This window comes from Ranitomeya variabilis, chromosome 7, assembly GCF_051348905.1.
Source record: "Ranitomeya variabilis isolate aRanVar5 chromosome 7, aRanVar5.hap1, whole genome shotgun sequence".
Classification (NCBI taxonomy): Eukaryota; Metazoa; Chordata; class Amphibia; order Anura; family Dendrobatidae; genus Ranitomeya; species Ranitomeya variabilis.
The window spans coordinates 155228216-155242098 of NC_135238.1; the positions used below are offsets into that span (position 1 = coordinate 155228216).

At 43.8% G+C, this 13883-nt stretch overlaps 1 protein-coding gene across 2 annotated transcripts in view; it reads left to right on the forward strand.

Moving 5' to 3' along the window:
• The window catches only part of VPS8 (VPS8 subunit of CORVET complex), a 245713-nt gene that overhangs the window by 162370 nt on the left and 69460 nt on the right, over positions 1–13883 (forward strand). For both annotated transcript variants that reach the window (XR_013217732.1, XM_077272120.1), the window contains exon 34: positions 10669–10758. Coding sequence is in view for 1 of the 2 variants with exons in the window: in XM_077272120.1 (XP_077128235.1) it covers positions 10669–10758 (90 nt within the window). In the remaining variant the exon portion in view is untranslated. The remainder of the gene's footprint in view (positions 1–10668; positions 10759–13883) is intronic.

Genomic DNA, 13883 nt, shown 5'->3' on the forward strand with positions numbered 1-13883 from the left:
CTGTGCTCACTAAATGGAATGAAGATGCTCTGGCTGCAATTTTCAGAAAGGGTCTTTCTGAAGCCCTTAAAGATGTTATGGTGGGGTTCCCCACGCCTGTTGGTTTGAACGAATCTATGTCTCTAGCCATTCAGATTGATCGGCGCCTGCGCGAGCGCAAGGTTGTGCACCATATGGCGGTGTCCTCTGAGCAGAGTCCTGAGCCTATGCAATGTGATAGGATTTGGACTAGAGCAGAACAGCAGGAATTCAGACGTCAGAATAGGCTGTGTTTTTACTGTGGTGATTCTGCTCATGCTATTTCTGATTGCCCTAAGCGTACTAAGAGGGTCGCTAGGTCTGTTACCATTAGTACTGTGCAGCCTAAATTTCTCTTGTCTGTTACCCTGATTTGCTCATTATCGTCCTTTTCTGTCATGGCATTTGTGGATTCAGGCGCTGCACTGAATTTAATGGACTTAGAGTTCGCCAGACGCTGTGGTTTTTCCTTACAGCCTTTGCAGAGCCCTATTCCCTTAAGGGGAATTGATGCGACACCATTAGCCAAGAATAAACCTCAGTACTGGACTCAGCTGACCATGTGCATGGCTCCAGCACATCAGGAAGATTGTCGTTTTCTGGTGTTGCATAATTTGCATGATGTGGTTGTACTGGGTTTTCCATGGTTACAGGTACATAATCCAGTGCTGGATTGGAAATCCATGTCTGTGACTAGTTAGGGTTGTCAAGGGGTACATAGTGACGTTCCTTTGATGTCAATCTCCTCTCCCCCCTCTTCTGAAGTTCCTGAGTTTTTGTCGGATTTCCAGGATGTATTTGATGAGCCCAAGTCCAGTTCCCTTCCTCCTCATAGGGACTGTGATTGTGCTATTAACTTGATTCCTGGCTGTAAGTTCCCTAAGGGCCGACTTTTCAATCTGTCTGTGCCAGAGCATGCCGCCATGCGGAGTTATATTAAGGAGTCCTTGGAGAAGGGGCATATTCGGCCCTCTTCGTCACCGTTGGGAGCGGGATTCTTCTTTGTTGCCAAGAAGGATGGCTCCTTGAGACCCTGTATTGATTATCGCCTTCTTAATAAGATCACTGTCAAATTCCAATACCCTTTACCTTTGCTTTCTGATTTGTTTGCTCGGATTAAGGGGGCTAGTTGGTTTACTAAGATTGACCTTCGAGGGGCATATAATCTTGTTCGTATTAAACAGGGTGACGAATGGAAAACTGCATTTAATATGCCCGAAGGCCATTTTGAATATCTTGTGATGCCATTCGGGCTCTCTAATGCCCCATCTGTGTTTCAGTCCTTCATGCATGATATCTTCCGGAATTATCTTGATAAATTCATGATTGTATATTTGGATGATATCTTGATTTTTTCCGACGATTGGGAGTCTCATGTGAAACAGGTCAGGATGGTATTTCAGATCCTTCGTGCTAACACTTTATTTGTGAAGGGGTCTAAATTCCTATTTGGAGTTCAGAAGGTTTCTTTTTTGGGTTTTATTTTTTCTCCCTCGGCTATAGAAATGGATCCTGTTAATGTCCAAGCCATTCATGATTGGATTCAACCCACTTCTGTGAAGAGCCTTCAGAAATTTTTGGGCTTTGCTAATTTTTATCGCCGTTTCATTGCCAACTTTTCCAGTGTGGTTAAGCCCCTGACCGATTTGACGAAGAAAGGCGCTGATGTGATGAATTGGTCCTCTGCGGCTGTTGAGGCCTTTCAGGAGCTTAAACATCGATTTACTTCTGCCCCTGTGTTGCGTCAGCCGGATGTTTCTCTTCCTTTTCAGCTTGAGGTTGACGCTTCTGAGATTGGGGCAGGGGCCGTTTTGTCTCAGAGAAGTTCTGATGGTTCTTTGATGAAACCGTGTGCATTCTTCTCCAGAAAGTTTTCGCCTGCGGAGCGTAATTATGATGTCGGCAATCGGGAGTTGTTGGCTATGAAGTGGGCATTTGAGGAGTGGCGATATTGGCTTGAGGGAGCCAAGCACCGCATTGTGGTCTTGACCGACCATAAGAATCTGATTTACCTCGAGTCTGCCAAGCGGTTGAATCCTAGACCGGCTCGATGGTCCCTGTTTTTCTCCCGTTTTGATTTTGTGGTCTCGTATCTTCCGGGATCTAAGAATGTTAAGGCTGATGCCCTCTCTAGGAGTTTTTTGCCTGATTCTCCAAAAGTCCTTGAGCCGGTTGGTATTCTCAAAGAGGGGGTGATTCTTTCTGCCATCTCCCCTGATTTACGGCGGGTGCTTCAGGAATTTCAGGCTGATAAACCTGACCGCTGCCCAGTGTGGAAACTGTTTGTTCCTAATAGATGGACTAGTAAGGTAATCTCTGAGGTTCATTGTTCGGTGTTGGCTGGTCATCCTGGGATTTTTGGTACCAGAGATTTGGTTGCTAGGTCCTTTTGGTGGCCTTCCTTGTCGTGGGATGTGCGTTCTTTTGTGCAGTCCTGTGGGACTTGTGCCCGGGCCAAGCCTAGCTGTTCCCACGCTAGTGGGTTGCTTTTGCCTTTGCCGGTCCCTGAGAGGCCCTGGACGCATATTTCCATGGATTTTATTTCGGATCTTCCTGTTTCCCAGAAGATGTCTGTTATCTGGGTGGTTTGTGACTGGTTTTATAAGATGGTCCATTTGGTACCTTTGCCTAAATTGCCTTCCTCCTCTGATTTGGCTCCATTGTTTTTTCAGCATGTGGTTCGTTTGCATGGCATTCCGGAGAATATTGTGTCTGACAGAGGTTCTCAGTTTGTTTCTAGGTTTTGGCGCTTCTTTTGTGCTAGGATGGGCATTGATTTGTCTTTTTCTTCGGCGTTTCATCCTCGGACAAATGGCCAAACTGAGCGAACCAATCAGACTTTGGAAACCTATTTGAGATGCTTTGTGTCTGCTGATCAGGATGATTGGGTGGCCTTCTTGCCGTTGGCCGAGTTTGCCCTTAATAATCGGGCTAGTTCGGCTACTTTGGTTTCGCCTTTTTTTTGTAATTTTGGTTTTCATCCTCGTTTTTCTTCAGGGCAGGTTGAGCCTTCTGATTGTCCTGGTGTGGATTCTGTGGTGGACAGGTTACAGCAGATTTGGACTCATGTGGTGGACAATTTGACGTTGTCTCAAGAAAAGGCTCAACGTTTTGCTAACCGCCGTCGGTGTGTTGGTCCCCGGCTTTGTGTTGGGGATTTAGTTTGGTTATCTTCTCGTCATGTTCCTATGAAGGTTTCTTCCCCTAAGTTCAAGCCTCGCTTTATTGGTCCCTATAAGATTTCTGAGATTATCAATCCGGTATCTTTTCGTTTGGCCCTTCCTGCCTCTTTTGCCATCCATAATGTTTTCCATAGATCTTTGTTGCGGAGATATGTGGTGCCCGTTGTTCCCTCTGTTGATCCTGCTGCCCCGCTGTTGGTTGAGGGGGAGTTGGAATATGTGGTGGAGAAGATTTTGGATTCTCGTTTTTCGAGGCGGAGACTTTAGTATCTTGTCAAGTGGGAAGGGTTATGGCCAGGAGCATAATTCTTGGGTTGTTGCCTCCGATGTCCATGCCGCCGATTTGGTTCGTGCCTTTCACTTGGCTCGTCCTGATCGGCCTGGGGGCTCTGGTGAGGGTTCGGTGACCCCTCCTCAAGGGGGGGGTACTGTTGTGAATTCCGTTCTTGGGCTCCCTCCGGTGGTTGTAAATGGCACTTTTGTGAATTCTGCCCTTGGGCTGCCTCCGGTGGTTTTAAGTGGAACTGCTGCTCCTTGGATTTAGCTTAGCAGCTGCTTCCACTGATCGTCTCTCCTGCTCTGCTATTTAGCCTGGCTCTGATCTTCAGCCAGTGCCAGCTGTCAATGTTTCTTGGTTGGATTCAGATCTCTCCTTGGATTTCCTTGATAGTCGGTCCTGTTCAGCAAAGATAAGTCCTTGCATGTTCATTTGTTGTCCTCTTGCTGTGGACTTAATCATTCAGCTCATTTTATGTTTGCTCTAGTCCAGCTTGTCAGTATTCTATATTCAGTTAAGCTGGAAGCTCTGGGGAAGCAGATTTGCCTCTCCACTCACAGTCCATATTTGTGGGGGGCTGTCTGTCCTTTGGGAGCTTTCTCTGAGGCAAGATGGCTTTCCTGTTTCCATCTTTAGGGGTAGCTAGTTCTCCTGCTGTGATGAGATGTCCAGGGAGTGACAGGAACATTCCACGGCTACTTCTAGTGTTGTATTAGGTTCAGGAACTGCGGTCAGTAAAGATACCATCTCCTCAGAGCTCGTCCCATGTTGCTCCTTAACCACCAGGTCATAACAGTCTTCTTCCTGATGTATTGGGAGAGGAATGGGATGATATTCTGGAATCTCCAACTAAAGTCTCCCCTTCGATTAACAATAGGATGACCCAACTGTATATTATATATCAGTCTTATTTGACCCTGACACGACTCTTTAAAATGGGTCGCCTCCACTCGTCAGATTGCCTAAGGTGTCATACACGTGGTGCAGATTTTATTCACATGATCTGGAAGTGCCCTGTATTGGAAAGAGGTAACGACATTACTAACATCCTTATTATCGATTCCTGTTCCACTTGAGCCATTGACCTGCTTATTCGGGGTGTGAGATGTGGAAACCTGGGATCATTATACTGGGATTTTTCTACGAGAAGCACTTTTTATGGCACGGAAGGTGTTAGCATTAAGGTGGATGGGTGGTTCTCACCCGTCTCTCAGAGCTTGGGTGGATTTGGTGAACTCGATTATCCCGTATGGAAGAACACTGTACCAAAACAGAGGATGTCCAGGCAAATTTGAGAAGATTTGGGGTACATGGAATTCTTCTCATCATACTCTATAGTCCACACTAATCTAACACCTATGCAAGTGGCTGGATTTATGGTTTCGGGGGCATCACTTAAGGGCGAGATTTATGTAGAATTTTCTTTGGCGACTTATTATTCTTGGTAGTTAAAGTAGTTAATGTTATACAATAGGTAGTTTGTAAGTGCTAGTGATTTGACACACAGTCTGCTATCCTGGTATTACTTGGGATGTGATATTGCACTGCAATTATTTGTATTTCATGTTATAATTGATAGTAACAAATGCAAATATGTGTATTGTTTGATTTATTCTGAATTAATAAAGGAATTTAAAAAAAAAAAAAAATAATGCATGCGCCCATTCCTGTCTGTCTAACGTCAAACCTGGCTTATACCACGGTGAGAAATGAACAGACTCCATACAGGCAGGCAAAAAAAACATGGAGGACTCCACGCTTATCACCACCGGCATTTATGGCTTCCTTGGGTAATGTGAGAATTTTGTCTGTTATATACGGTGTATAATTGAGAATTTAGTTACTGGCTGTGGGGGGAGCAGCATGCGTCAGTGTCCGCCATTTTGTTGGCTTTCAGGGGGTGTAAATTGTGCATAAAGTTGGTTCAAACTATGAGCTGCCCATGCTCCAAATATAATGCTTGGCAATCTCACCTGCTACGGCTGTGCAGACAGCACTCACTAGATCCAAAAGATGATGGTACAGCGGAAGCGCCATAATGTTCATGCGGTAGACTGCGCACGCAGTCCGTACTTTCAGTCTATGAACATTCTGATACTTGCGCTCTACCGTCATCTTTATTGGATCTAGGGAGTGTGTCGGTGCCATAGCATAGGTTAGATTGACAAGCATCATACTTGTTGCATGAGGAGCTCATATTTTGAATGAAAGTATGTATGTGTACACACACACACACACACACACACACACACACACACACACACACACACACACACACACACACACACACACACACACACTGTGTAAGCGGCTTAACATACCATACATAACGCGAGATATGCATGACGATAAATACTAAACAAACATTTAAAACTGCAATATGATGTGCCATTGAGCAACCAGTAAATGATAACTAATCTTAACAAAAGAAAATTATAAAATGTATGACCAAAAAGGAACAAAATTAGGAGGCAAGACCTTCAAAACCTTGCTACTTAATTTTTGCCATGTATTTCCTTGGCACCCTAATATATGTATATGTGATCCGTATGTCATCCGTAGGCAGGGTGTTGCAGCGTATTATACGCATGTCATCCTCCGTATGGCATCCGTACTGCGTTTTTTTTCTTGCAACCTTGCAAAATGGACATATAATGGATCCAGGGGCTCAAATATTCGTGAAAACATATATACATAAAATATATATATATATATATATATATATATATATATATATATATATATATATATATATATATATATATATATATATATATATATATATATATATATATATATATATATATATATATATATATACACATACACTCACCGGCCACTTTATTAGGTACACCTGTCCAACTTCTTGTTAACACTTAATTTCTAATCAGCCAATCACATGGCGGCAACTCAGTGCATTTAGGCATGTAGACATGGTCAAGACAATCTCCTGCAGTTCAAACCGAGCATCAGTATGGGGAAGAAAGGTGATTTGAGTGCCTTTGAACGTGGCATGGTTGTTGGTGCCAGAAGGGCTGGTCTGAGTATTTCAGAAACTGCTGATCTACTGGGATTTTCACGCACAACCATCTCTAGGGTTTACAGAGAATGGTCCGAAAAAGAAAAAAAATCCAGTGAGCGGCAGTTCTGTGGGTGGAAATGCCTTGTTGATGCCAGAGGTCAGAGGAGAATGGGCAGACTGGTTCGAGCTGATAGAAAGGCAACAGTGACTCAAATCGCCACCCGTTACAACCAAGGTAGGCCTAAGAGCATCTCTGAACGCACAGTGCGTCGAACTTTGAGGCAGATGGGCTACAGCAGCAGAAGACCACACCGGGTACCACTCCTTTCAGCTAAGAACAGGAAACTGAGGCTACAATTTGTACAAGCTCATCGAAATTGGACAGTAGAAGATTGGAAAAACGTTGCTTGGTCTGATGAGTCTCGATTTCTGCTGCGACATTCGGATGGTAGGGTCAGAATTTGGCGTAAACAACATGAAAGCATGGATCCATCCTGCCTTGTATGGAGCATCTTTGGGATGTGCAGCCGACAAATGTGCGGCAACTGTGTGATGCCATCATGTCAATATGGACCAAAATCTCTGAGGAATGCTTCCAGCACCTTGTTGAATCTATGCCACGAAGAATTGAGGCAGTTCTGAAGGCAAAAGGGGGTCCAACCTGTTACTAGCATGGTGTACCTAATAAAGTGGCCGGTGAGTGTGTGTATATATATATATATATATATATATATATATATATATATATATATATATATATATATATATATATATATATATATATATATATATATATATATATAACCGTATTTTTCGCTTTATAAGACGCACCCCAACTTTTGAGGAGAAAAATAGGAAAAATGTTTTTTTTATAAATTGGTGGGGCGTCTTATAATCCATGCGTCTTATTACTTACCAGGGGTTGTGGCTGCGGTGGATCAGGGTCCCAGGGTTGCTGCTGGAGGCAGGAGTGGAGCATTGCTGCAGGCTGGGATGAGGGACTCCTGTGCTGCAGGGGGGGCTCCTGTACTGCAGGCTGGGATGAGGGGGTCTGCCCCAAATTTGGGGGATATAAAGTGCGTCTTAGGAAAATACGGTGTGTGTATATATATATATATATATATATATATATATATATATATATATATATATATATATATATATATATATATATATATATATATAGATATATATATAGTGTAGAATGTACATTATCATTATATTCATTAGGAAATCACTTTTCTGCAAGTCTGTGATAAATAAGCAGAAATTCTGCAAAAGTAAAGTGTACCGGCTATTGATATTTATGATGATACTTTATGTAAATGCGACTTTATTTTAAAACGAAGTGGTCTTTGTAAACCCCTTTTCCACCTGTCAGTGGTCATTATCTTTCTCTATGTAGAGAGGAAAAAAATGGAATACATTTCTTGTGATGGAATCAATCTATCTTCAAAGTAAAACGATAAATGAGTAAATAAAATGGCTATTGGCAGCGCTTTTTTCTATGACGAGAGCCTCGTGTGAGTTATGGAATTCTGTACATCCCAGTTTCTGTGTAACGTATGAAAAGTCAGAAGTGTAATAATACACGAGTCCTTCATGGTCATCGGTTTGCACTATTGAACAGTGTTTGCAGCCTGCAGTTTTTTGTATAAGGGGTTGTTTGATTTAATTGAATACCATTACCGTATATACTCGAGTATAAGCCGACCCCCCTAATTTTGCCACAAAAAACTGGGAAAACTTATTGACTCGAGTATAAGCCTAGGGTGGAAAATGCAGCAGCTACCGGTGAATTTCAAAATTAAAAATAGATACTCCATACCATTCATTATGGCCCCATAGATGCTCCACATAAAGCTGTGCCACATATAATGCTCTGCACCGTTCATTATGGCCCCATAGATACTCCACATAAAGCTGTGCCATATATATAATGCTCTGCACCGTTGCCCCATAGCTGTGCCATATAGTGCTCTGCACCGTTGCCCCATAGTTGTGCCATATATATAATGCTCTGCACCGTTGCCCCATAGCTGTGCCATATATATAGTGCTCTGCACCGTTGCCCCATAGCTGTGCCATATAGTGCTCTGCACCGTTGCCCCATAGCTGTGCCATATAGTGCTCTGCACCATTGTCCCATAGCTGTGCCATATAGTGCTCTGCACCGTTGCCCCATAGCTGTGCCATATAGTGCTCTGCACCGTTGCCCCATAGCTGTGCCATATAGTGCTCTGCACCGTCCATTATTGCCCCATAGCTGCTGCTGCTGCAATAAAAAAAAAAAAAAAACACACTCACCTGTCTTGCTTGCAGCTCCTCGGCGCCATCTTCCCGGCGTCTCTCCGCACTGACTGATCAGGCAGAGGGCGGCGCGCACACTATATGCGTCATCGCGCCCTCTGACCTGCACAGTCAGTGAGGAGAGACACCGGGAAGATGGCGCGACGCCCGGCGTGTGGAACGAGGACAGGTAAATATGACATACTTACCTGCTCCCGGCGTCCCGCTCCTTCCCCCGGACAGCTGGTCTCCGGGTGCCGCAGCCTCTTCCTCTGTCAGCGGTCACCGGCACCGCTGATTAGAGAAATGAATTATGCGGCTCCGCCCCTATGGGAGGTGGAGCAGCCTATTCATTTCTCTAATGAGCGGTCCCACGTGACCGCTCAGGGGAAGAGCTGCGGCACCCGGAGACCGTGGGACGGGCAGGGGGAGCGCCGGGAGCCCCGGAACTAGGTGAGTATATGACAGTCCTCACCCGCCGACCCCACCACCGATCATGACTCGAGTATAAGCCGAGAGGGGCACTTTCAGCCCAAAAAATTTGGGCTGAAAATCTCGGCTTATACTCGAGTATATACGGGTATTTGCTTTATTGAACTCTAAGCCATTTTAGCCTGTAGTTTCCCTGGTGCAAACATATGATATCCTAGGATTTTCTTTGAATATTGAGGACCTTTTCTCGGAGGTTTTCCTAGACCCAAAATCAACTTCTAGGTGTCAGTCCATCCGAAAACCTCAAAATGAGCTAAAGTTCAATACTTTAACTTTCCAAAAGCTTGGCCATTGTCACCCGGAGTCGCGTAATACCAACTGTAATGTTCTCTTTTGCTTCTGATGACCTTCTTTTTATTTCAGCCAAGATCCTTTATGATTGAATGGAGCGTTGTGTGACATCGGGCATGTAGGGATGGTATTGCGGAGTCATCTATTGGGCATGTAGCGGTTTGCTCATTTATAATTCCCCATTGGGATTGCTGTGCGCAGTGCATTCTTGGAGCTGTAGTTTGTATTTTTCTTCCACCGTAGTTTCATGTGCTGAGTCAATTGTTCTAACACTCTGAGAACTCCCTTAGAAATCAGTGGAGATTGTCCAATCAGTGTCTATCACCTCTCCATTGAGTGGTCACTGTGGTCCTGCATCTATCAGATATGACATCTGTATTACGCCCCACAAGTATGACATCATTATATATTTCTCCAAGTTTGAGGTTTCCCAATAACTTGATTACTGAGATTGAAAGCTTCAATAAGTGGAACAAGGAAATGGTCGATAAATGTTGGACGGCCTTGTAGTGATTCTGAGGGGTGTTATATTCATTACAGTGAAGCTGGGTGATTTTACCATGGTACATGTTTCAGTAATCCTACAGCTTGTATTTTTGTGACTTTGGAGCGCCGCCTCCCACTGAGAAGGCCTTTAATAAAATGGCTCGATGACAGTAGGCTAATGGGGACATTATGCATTCTTCATTGCTCCCTGAACTCCAGACGGGGCAGCATAGGAGCTGACTGTAATACAGTGCATTGGTCAGTATGGCCATAGCTGGGTGGTCCTTGGTGTTACTGATATGTCTGGTGCTGGATGCCATGGGAAGTGCCAAAAATCAGCTCTGACTGGGGTGGGTATTTAATACAGCACTAGAGCAGCAAAATGAAACTTGTCACCAAGTGAAAAGCAAGTCGCGATATGACTGGATCTGTCTTTTCTGATTGAGCATTTAAGTGGCCCCAACTCCTATGAGAAAGGTGCAGTGTTCCCACCCAGTTAATGAACAATCCAGCTCTATCTTCCATGTCTTTCTCTTCATAAGTGCAGCTTCTTTTTTCAAAGCAGATATTTCATTGTACAATAATTTTTTTTTCCTATCTTTCACCATTAGGAGCTGCTTACACTGAGCCCAAGCAAAGCTGCTGATTTGGTCTGTACCCACTTTAGTGACCAGCTGGACGAGATCATTGGAAAGCTAAAGGTATCTTGGGAATTATTGGAAAATGTTAGGGTGGCTCCGATCAGATTGCCACATTCATAGTGACACATTCCAGGCTTTTGTGCACGAGCTATGATCTGCGAACAAGTGATAATGAGTGCAGTCATTCCCAACCAATGGCCCGTGTAAACATGCCGATGAGCCAGCAAAATGCCCATTCGTCAGATGACGGGATCATTTGTACAGACATAAAAATCATCACCAGCAGCAAATCTCTCCTTGTAAGCCACAAACATCCTGCCAATGTAATGAATGCCATGTCTATTCACCTGTGTTAACAGGTTTTTAAACGAGCGCTAATCAGCTTGTCTGTATAGTCAATTAGCGCTCATTATGTGCATGAATCTGCCGGTGTAAATAGAGCATCAGTGCCCCCATACGTATTATTCTAAAGTTCGCCAAACCCACCTATAAGGACACATGTGGGTAACACTCTGTGTATGGGGACACCAACTAACTTATGGTTGGGGAGATGTAGGTCGGTCATGTTTGATTTCAGACTGCTGATTGCATTATCCTGGAGATAAGACACTGGCCAACGTGTCAGTCAGCGGCTGGAGAACACAAACGCTCTGCTGAGCGAGTGCTCCTGTGTATGAGAGCCGGCTGAGATGGCTGCTGGCTGATCGACCAAAGCATTATTTGGCCAACAACCATCTATTGTGTATGGCCGACCTTACTCTCTCTTACATAAGAAAATATTAGTAAGCCAACAAAACCTGAATCATCATATATTCTATCAAGAGGTAAATGGGTTCTTCGAGACAATGTTAGTGAAGCTGAGCCGAGCAGGGCAAGACGTACTCCGATTCCCTAATATCCGTTCCAATCCAAACCCTTAAAGAAAACCTGTCAGGTCCCTCATGGCCTCCAACCCAGCAGCTTTCACTTATGGATCAGTAAAGTCCCTGCCTAACCAGCCCTGTATAACTTTCTTCTGTACAAATGAGGTTTTTTGTTTTGTTTTTTAAAAAAGAAAGCCTCTTTATTTCATAGGGCGTGATAACATGGAAGGAGGGCTGACTAGTTTGGGGCAATGAACACCCCATGGATTAGTCAGTCATCATTAGCATAGAAAACGGGGACATTATAAATGCGGGGTTTTTTTAACCTCATTTGTACAGTACACCGTTATACAAAGCATGGGGGGACCTGACAGGTTCCCTTTAAATTATACTTCTGATAGAAAGATGCAAATTCTTAACACCTTATTGGTACAAAAAAAAAATCTGCATATTTTATGATTTTCACTTTTTATATGAAATATCTTGAGAATTGGACATTTGACTATGTTGTAACTGGCGCTGATTGCAAAGCGTTCCCAGCATATTCTGCCTTGCGTTTGATGAGAGATGAAAGCAGGGAGATGTATTTACCAGCCTCGGCCTCCTGTCTACTCTCCCGCACCCCTCACCGCCTCAATTGAATCCTCTCTGCTGGCAGACACTTAATGACTTCATTAGCACATTCTCCACAAAGACAGGCTTCCATCTTCCTGACCTTCACCACAGCAAACCTTTCAATCACTTGTCTCCAAACCTTGCCTCTTGGTGGTGGTCAGTGTTTGCCAGCCCTGAGCCAGCTTCTTTCACACTTTTCTAGAGGCTGCTTTGTCGGAAATATAGATAAGGATGTTACTATTTTCCATATATGTAAAACTGAGAACCGTTAAGGGCCTTGTTCTCAGTGTTTCCAAGTATTGAAGTCACTGTGGTTTTAAACCTCTGTCCACTATTATACGGTAAAACAAATAAATAAAAAAAAAAAAAAACTTTTGCATTACTTAATGACATTTTGTAAAGAGGTATATACATTAAATAGTACAATGTGTGGGAAGGTTTGGAAAGTAGGGGGGAGCAGAACTTTCAATGGTAGTCCTTTGCATATTTAATATCCCAAAGGAGCATTGCAAGGCCTGTAAGTCTCTTTACCCTGCAGGTCGGGCATGTCATGCTCCTCAAGGAGAGGCCTCTCTTCTAGCCAAATCAGATCTATCTTTGCACTGAGGAGGGGCAAAACCCTGAAACACATGTCTGAAAATTGAGATTCTGGTTTTGGTCTTTATCCTAAGTTATGCGGCAAGGCTTAAGGGTGTCTATTGATTTTTAGGAATACTTTCCTGTGTCCTTCTTGCTGCTGCTCCTAATCTATGCAGGTGGGACAAGCTTTAAAGTAAAAATAAGTATCCTCTACCCCCCCCCCACTGGCAGATGACAATAGTTTCTCTCACTTTCTGTGCAGATGGGTGACATGGAATCCAGGGTAGTGAAGGTACATACTATGTGAGATCATCAGTATGGTCTTTCCTAGAAACAAGTGAAATACTCTATGGACAAGAGTATTGGTAGACCTACACATTACATCTACAGGAGATTTTTGACATCTCATTTTAAATCTATGGGTGTTAATATGGAGTTGGCCTTTTGTAGCTAAAACCGCTTCTACAAGATTTTAGAGCTTGTCTTTAGGATTTTTTTTCATATCCAGATGAGCATTTGTGAGGTCAGACACTTGTGTTGGGAAAGAAACTGTCTCGCCATCTCCATTGGAGTTAATTCCAAAAGTATTCAGTGAGGTTAAAGTCAGTGCTTTGTGAGGGTGCTCAAGACTCAACAACCATGCCTTTTATGGAGTATGACTTTAGCACTTGGCACTCTCATTTTGGACATAAAAAGGCCTTCCCAAACTGTCCCCACACATTTGGAAACCTACAATTGTCCAAGAAGACTTGGTATGCTGAATCGCTAAGATTTCCCTTCACTGGATCTATGGGGCTGAGGCCACCCCCTAAAAGCCACTTCATAGCGTTATTCCTCCTCCACAAGGCTTCACAGATTGGCACAATGGAGTCAGGCAGGTAATGTCTCCTGGCATTTGCCAAACATAGACTCATCTAATGGACTGCCAGCTAGAGGCATGGTTCCTCACTACACAGAACACGTTTCCACTGCTCCAGGGTCAAGTGGCGGTGTGCGTCACATGACTGCATTGTGTGGATGATGTCTTACATACAGCCATGCCATGAAACTCCCGACGTACAGTTTTTCTGCTGATCGTTGTGCCAGAGCTTGTTGCTGCTCGGTGGTTGTTTAGTCAGGTTGATCGGT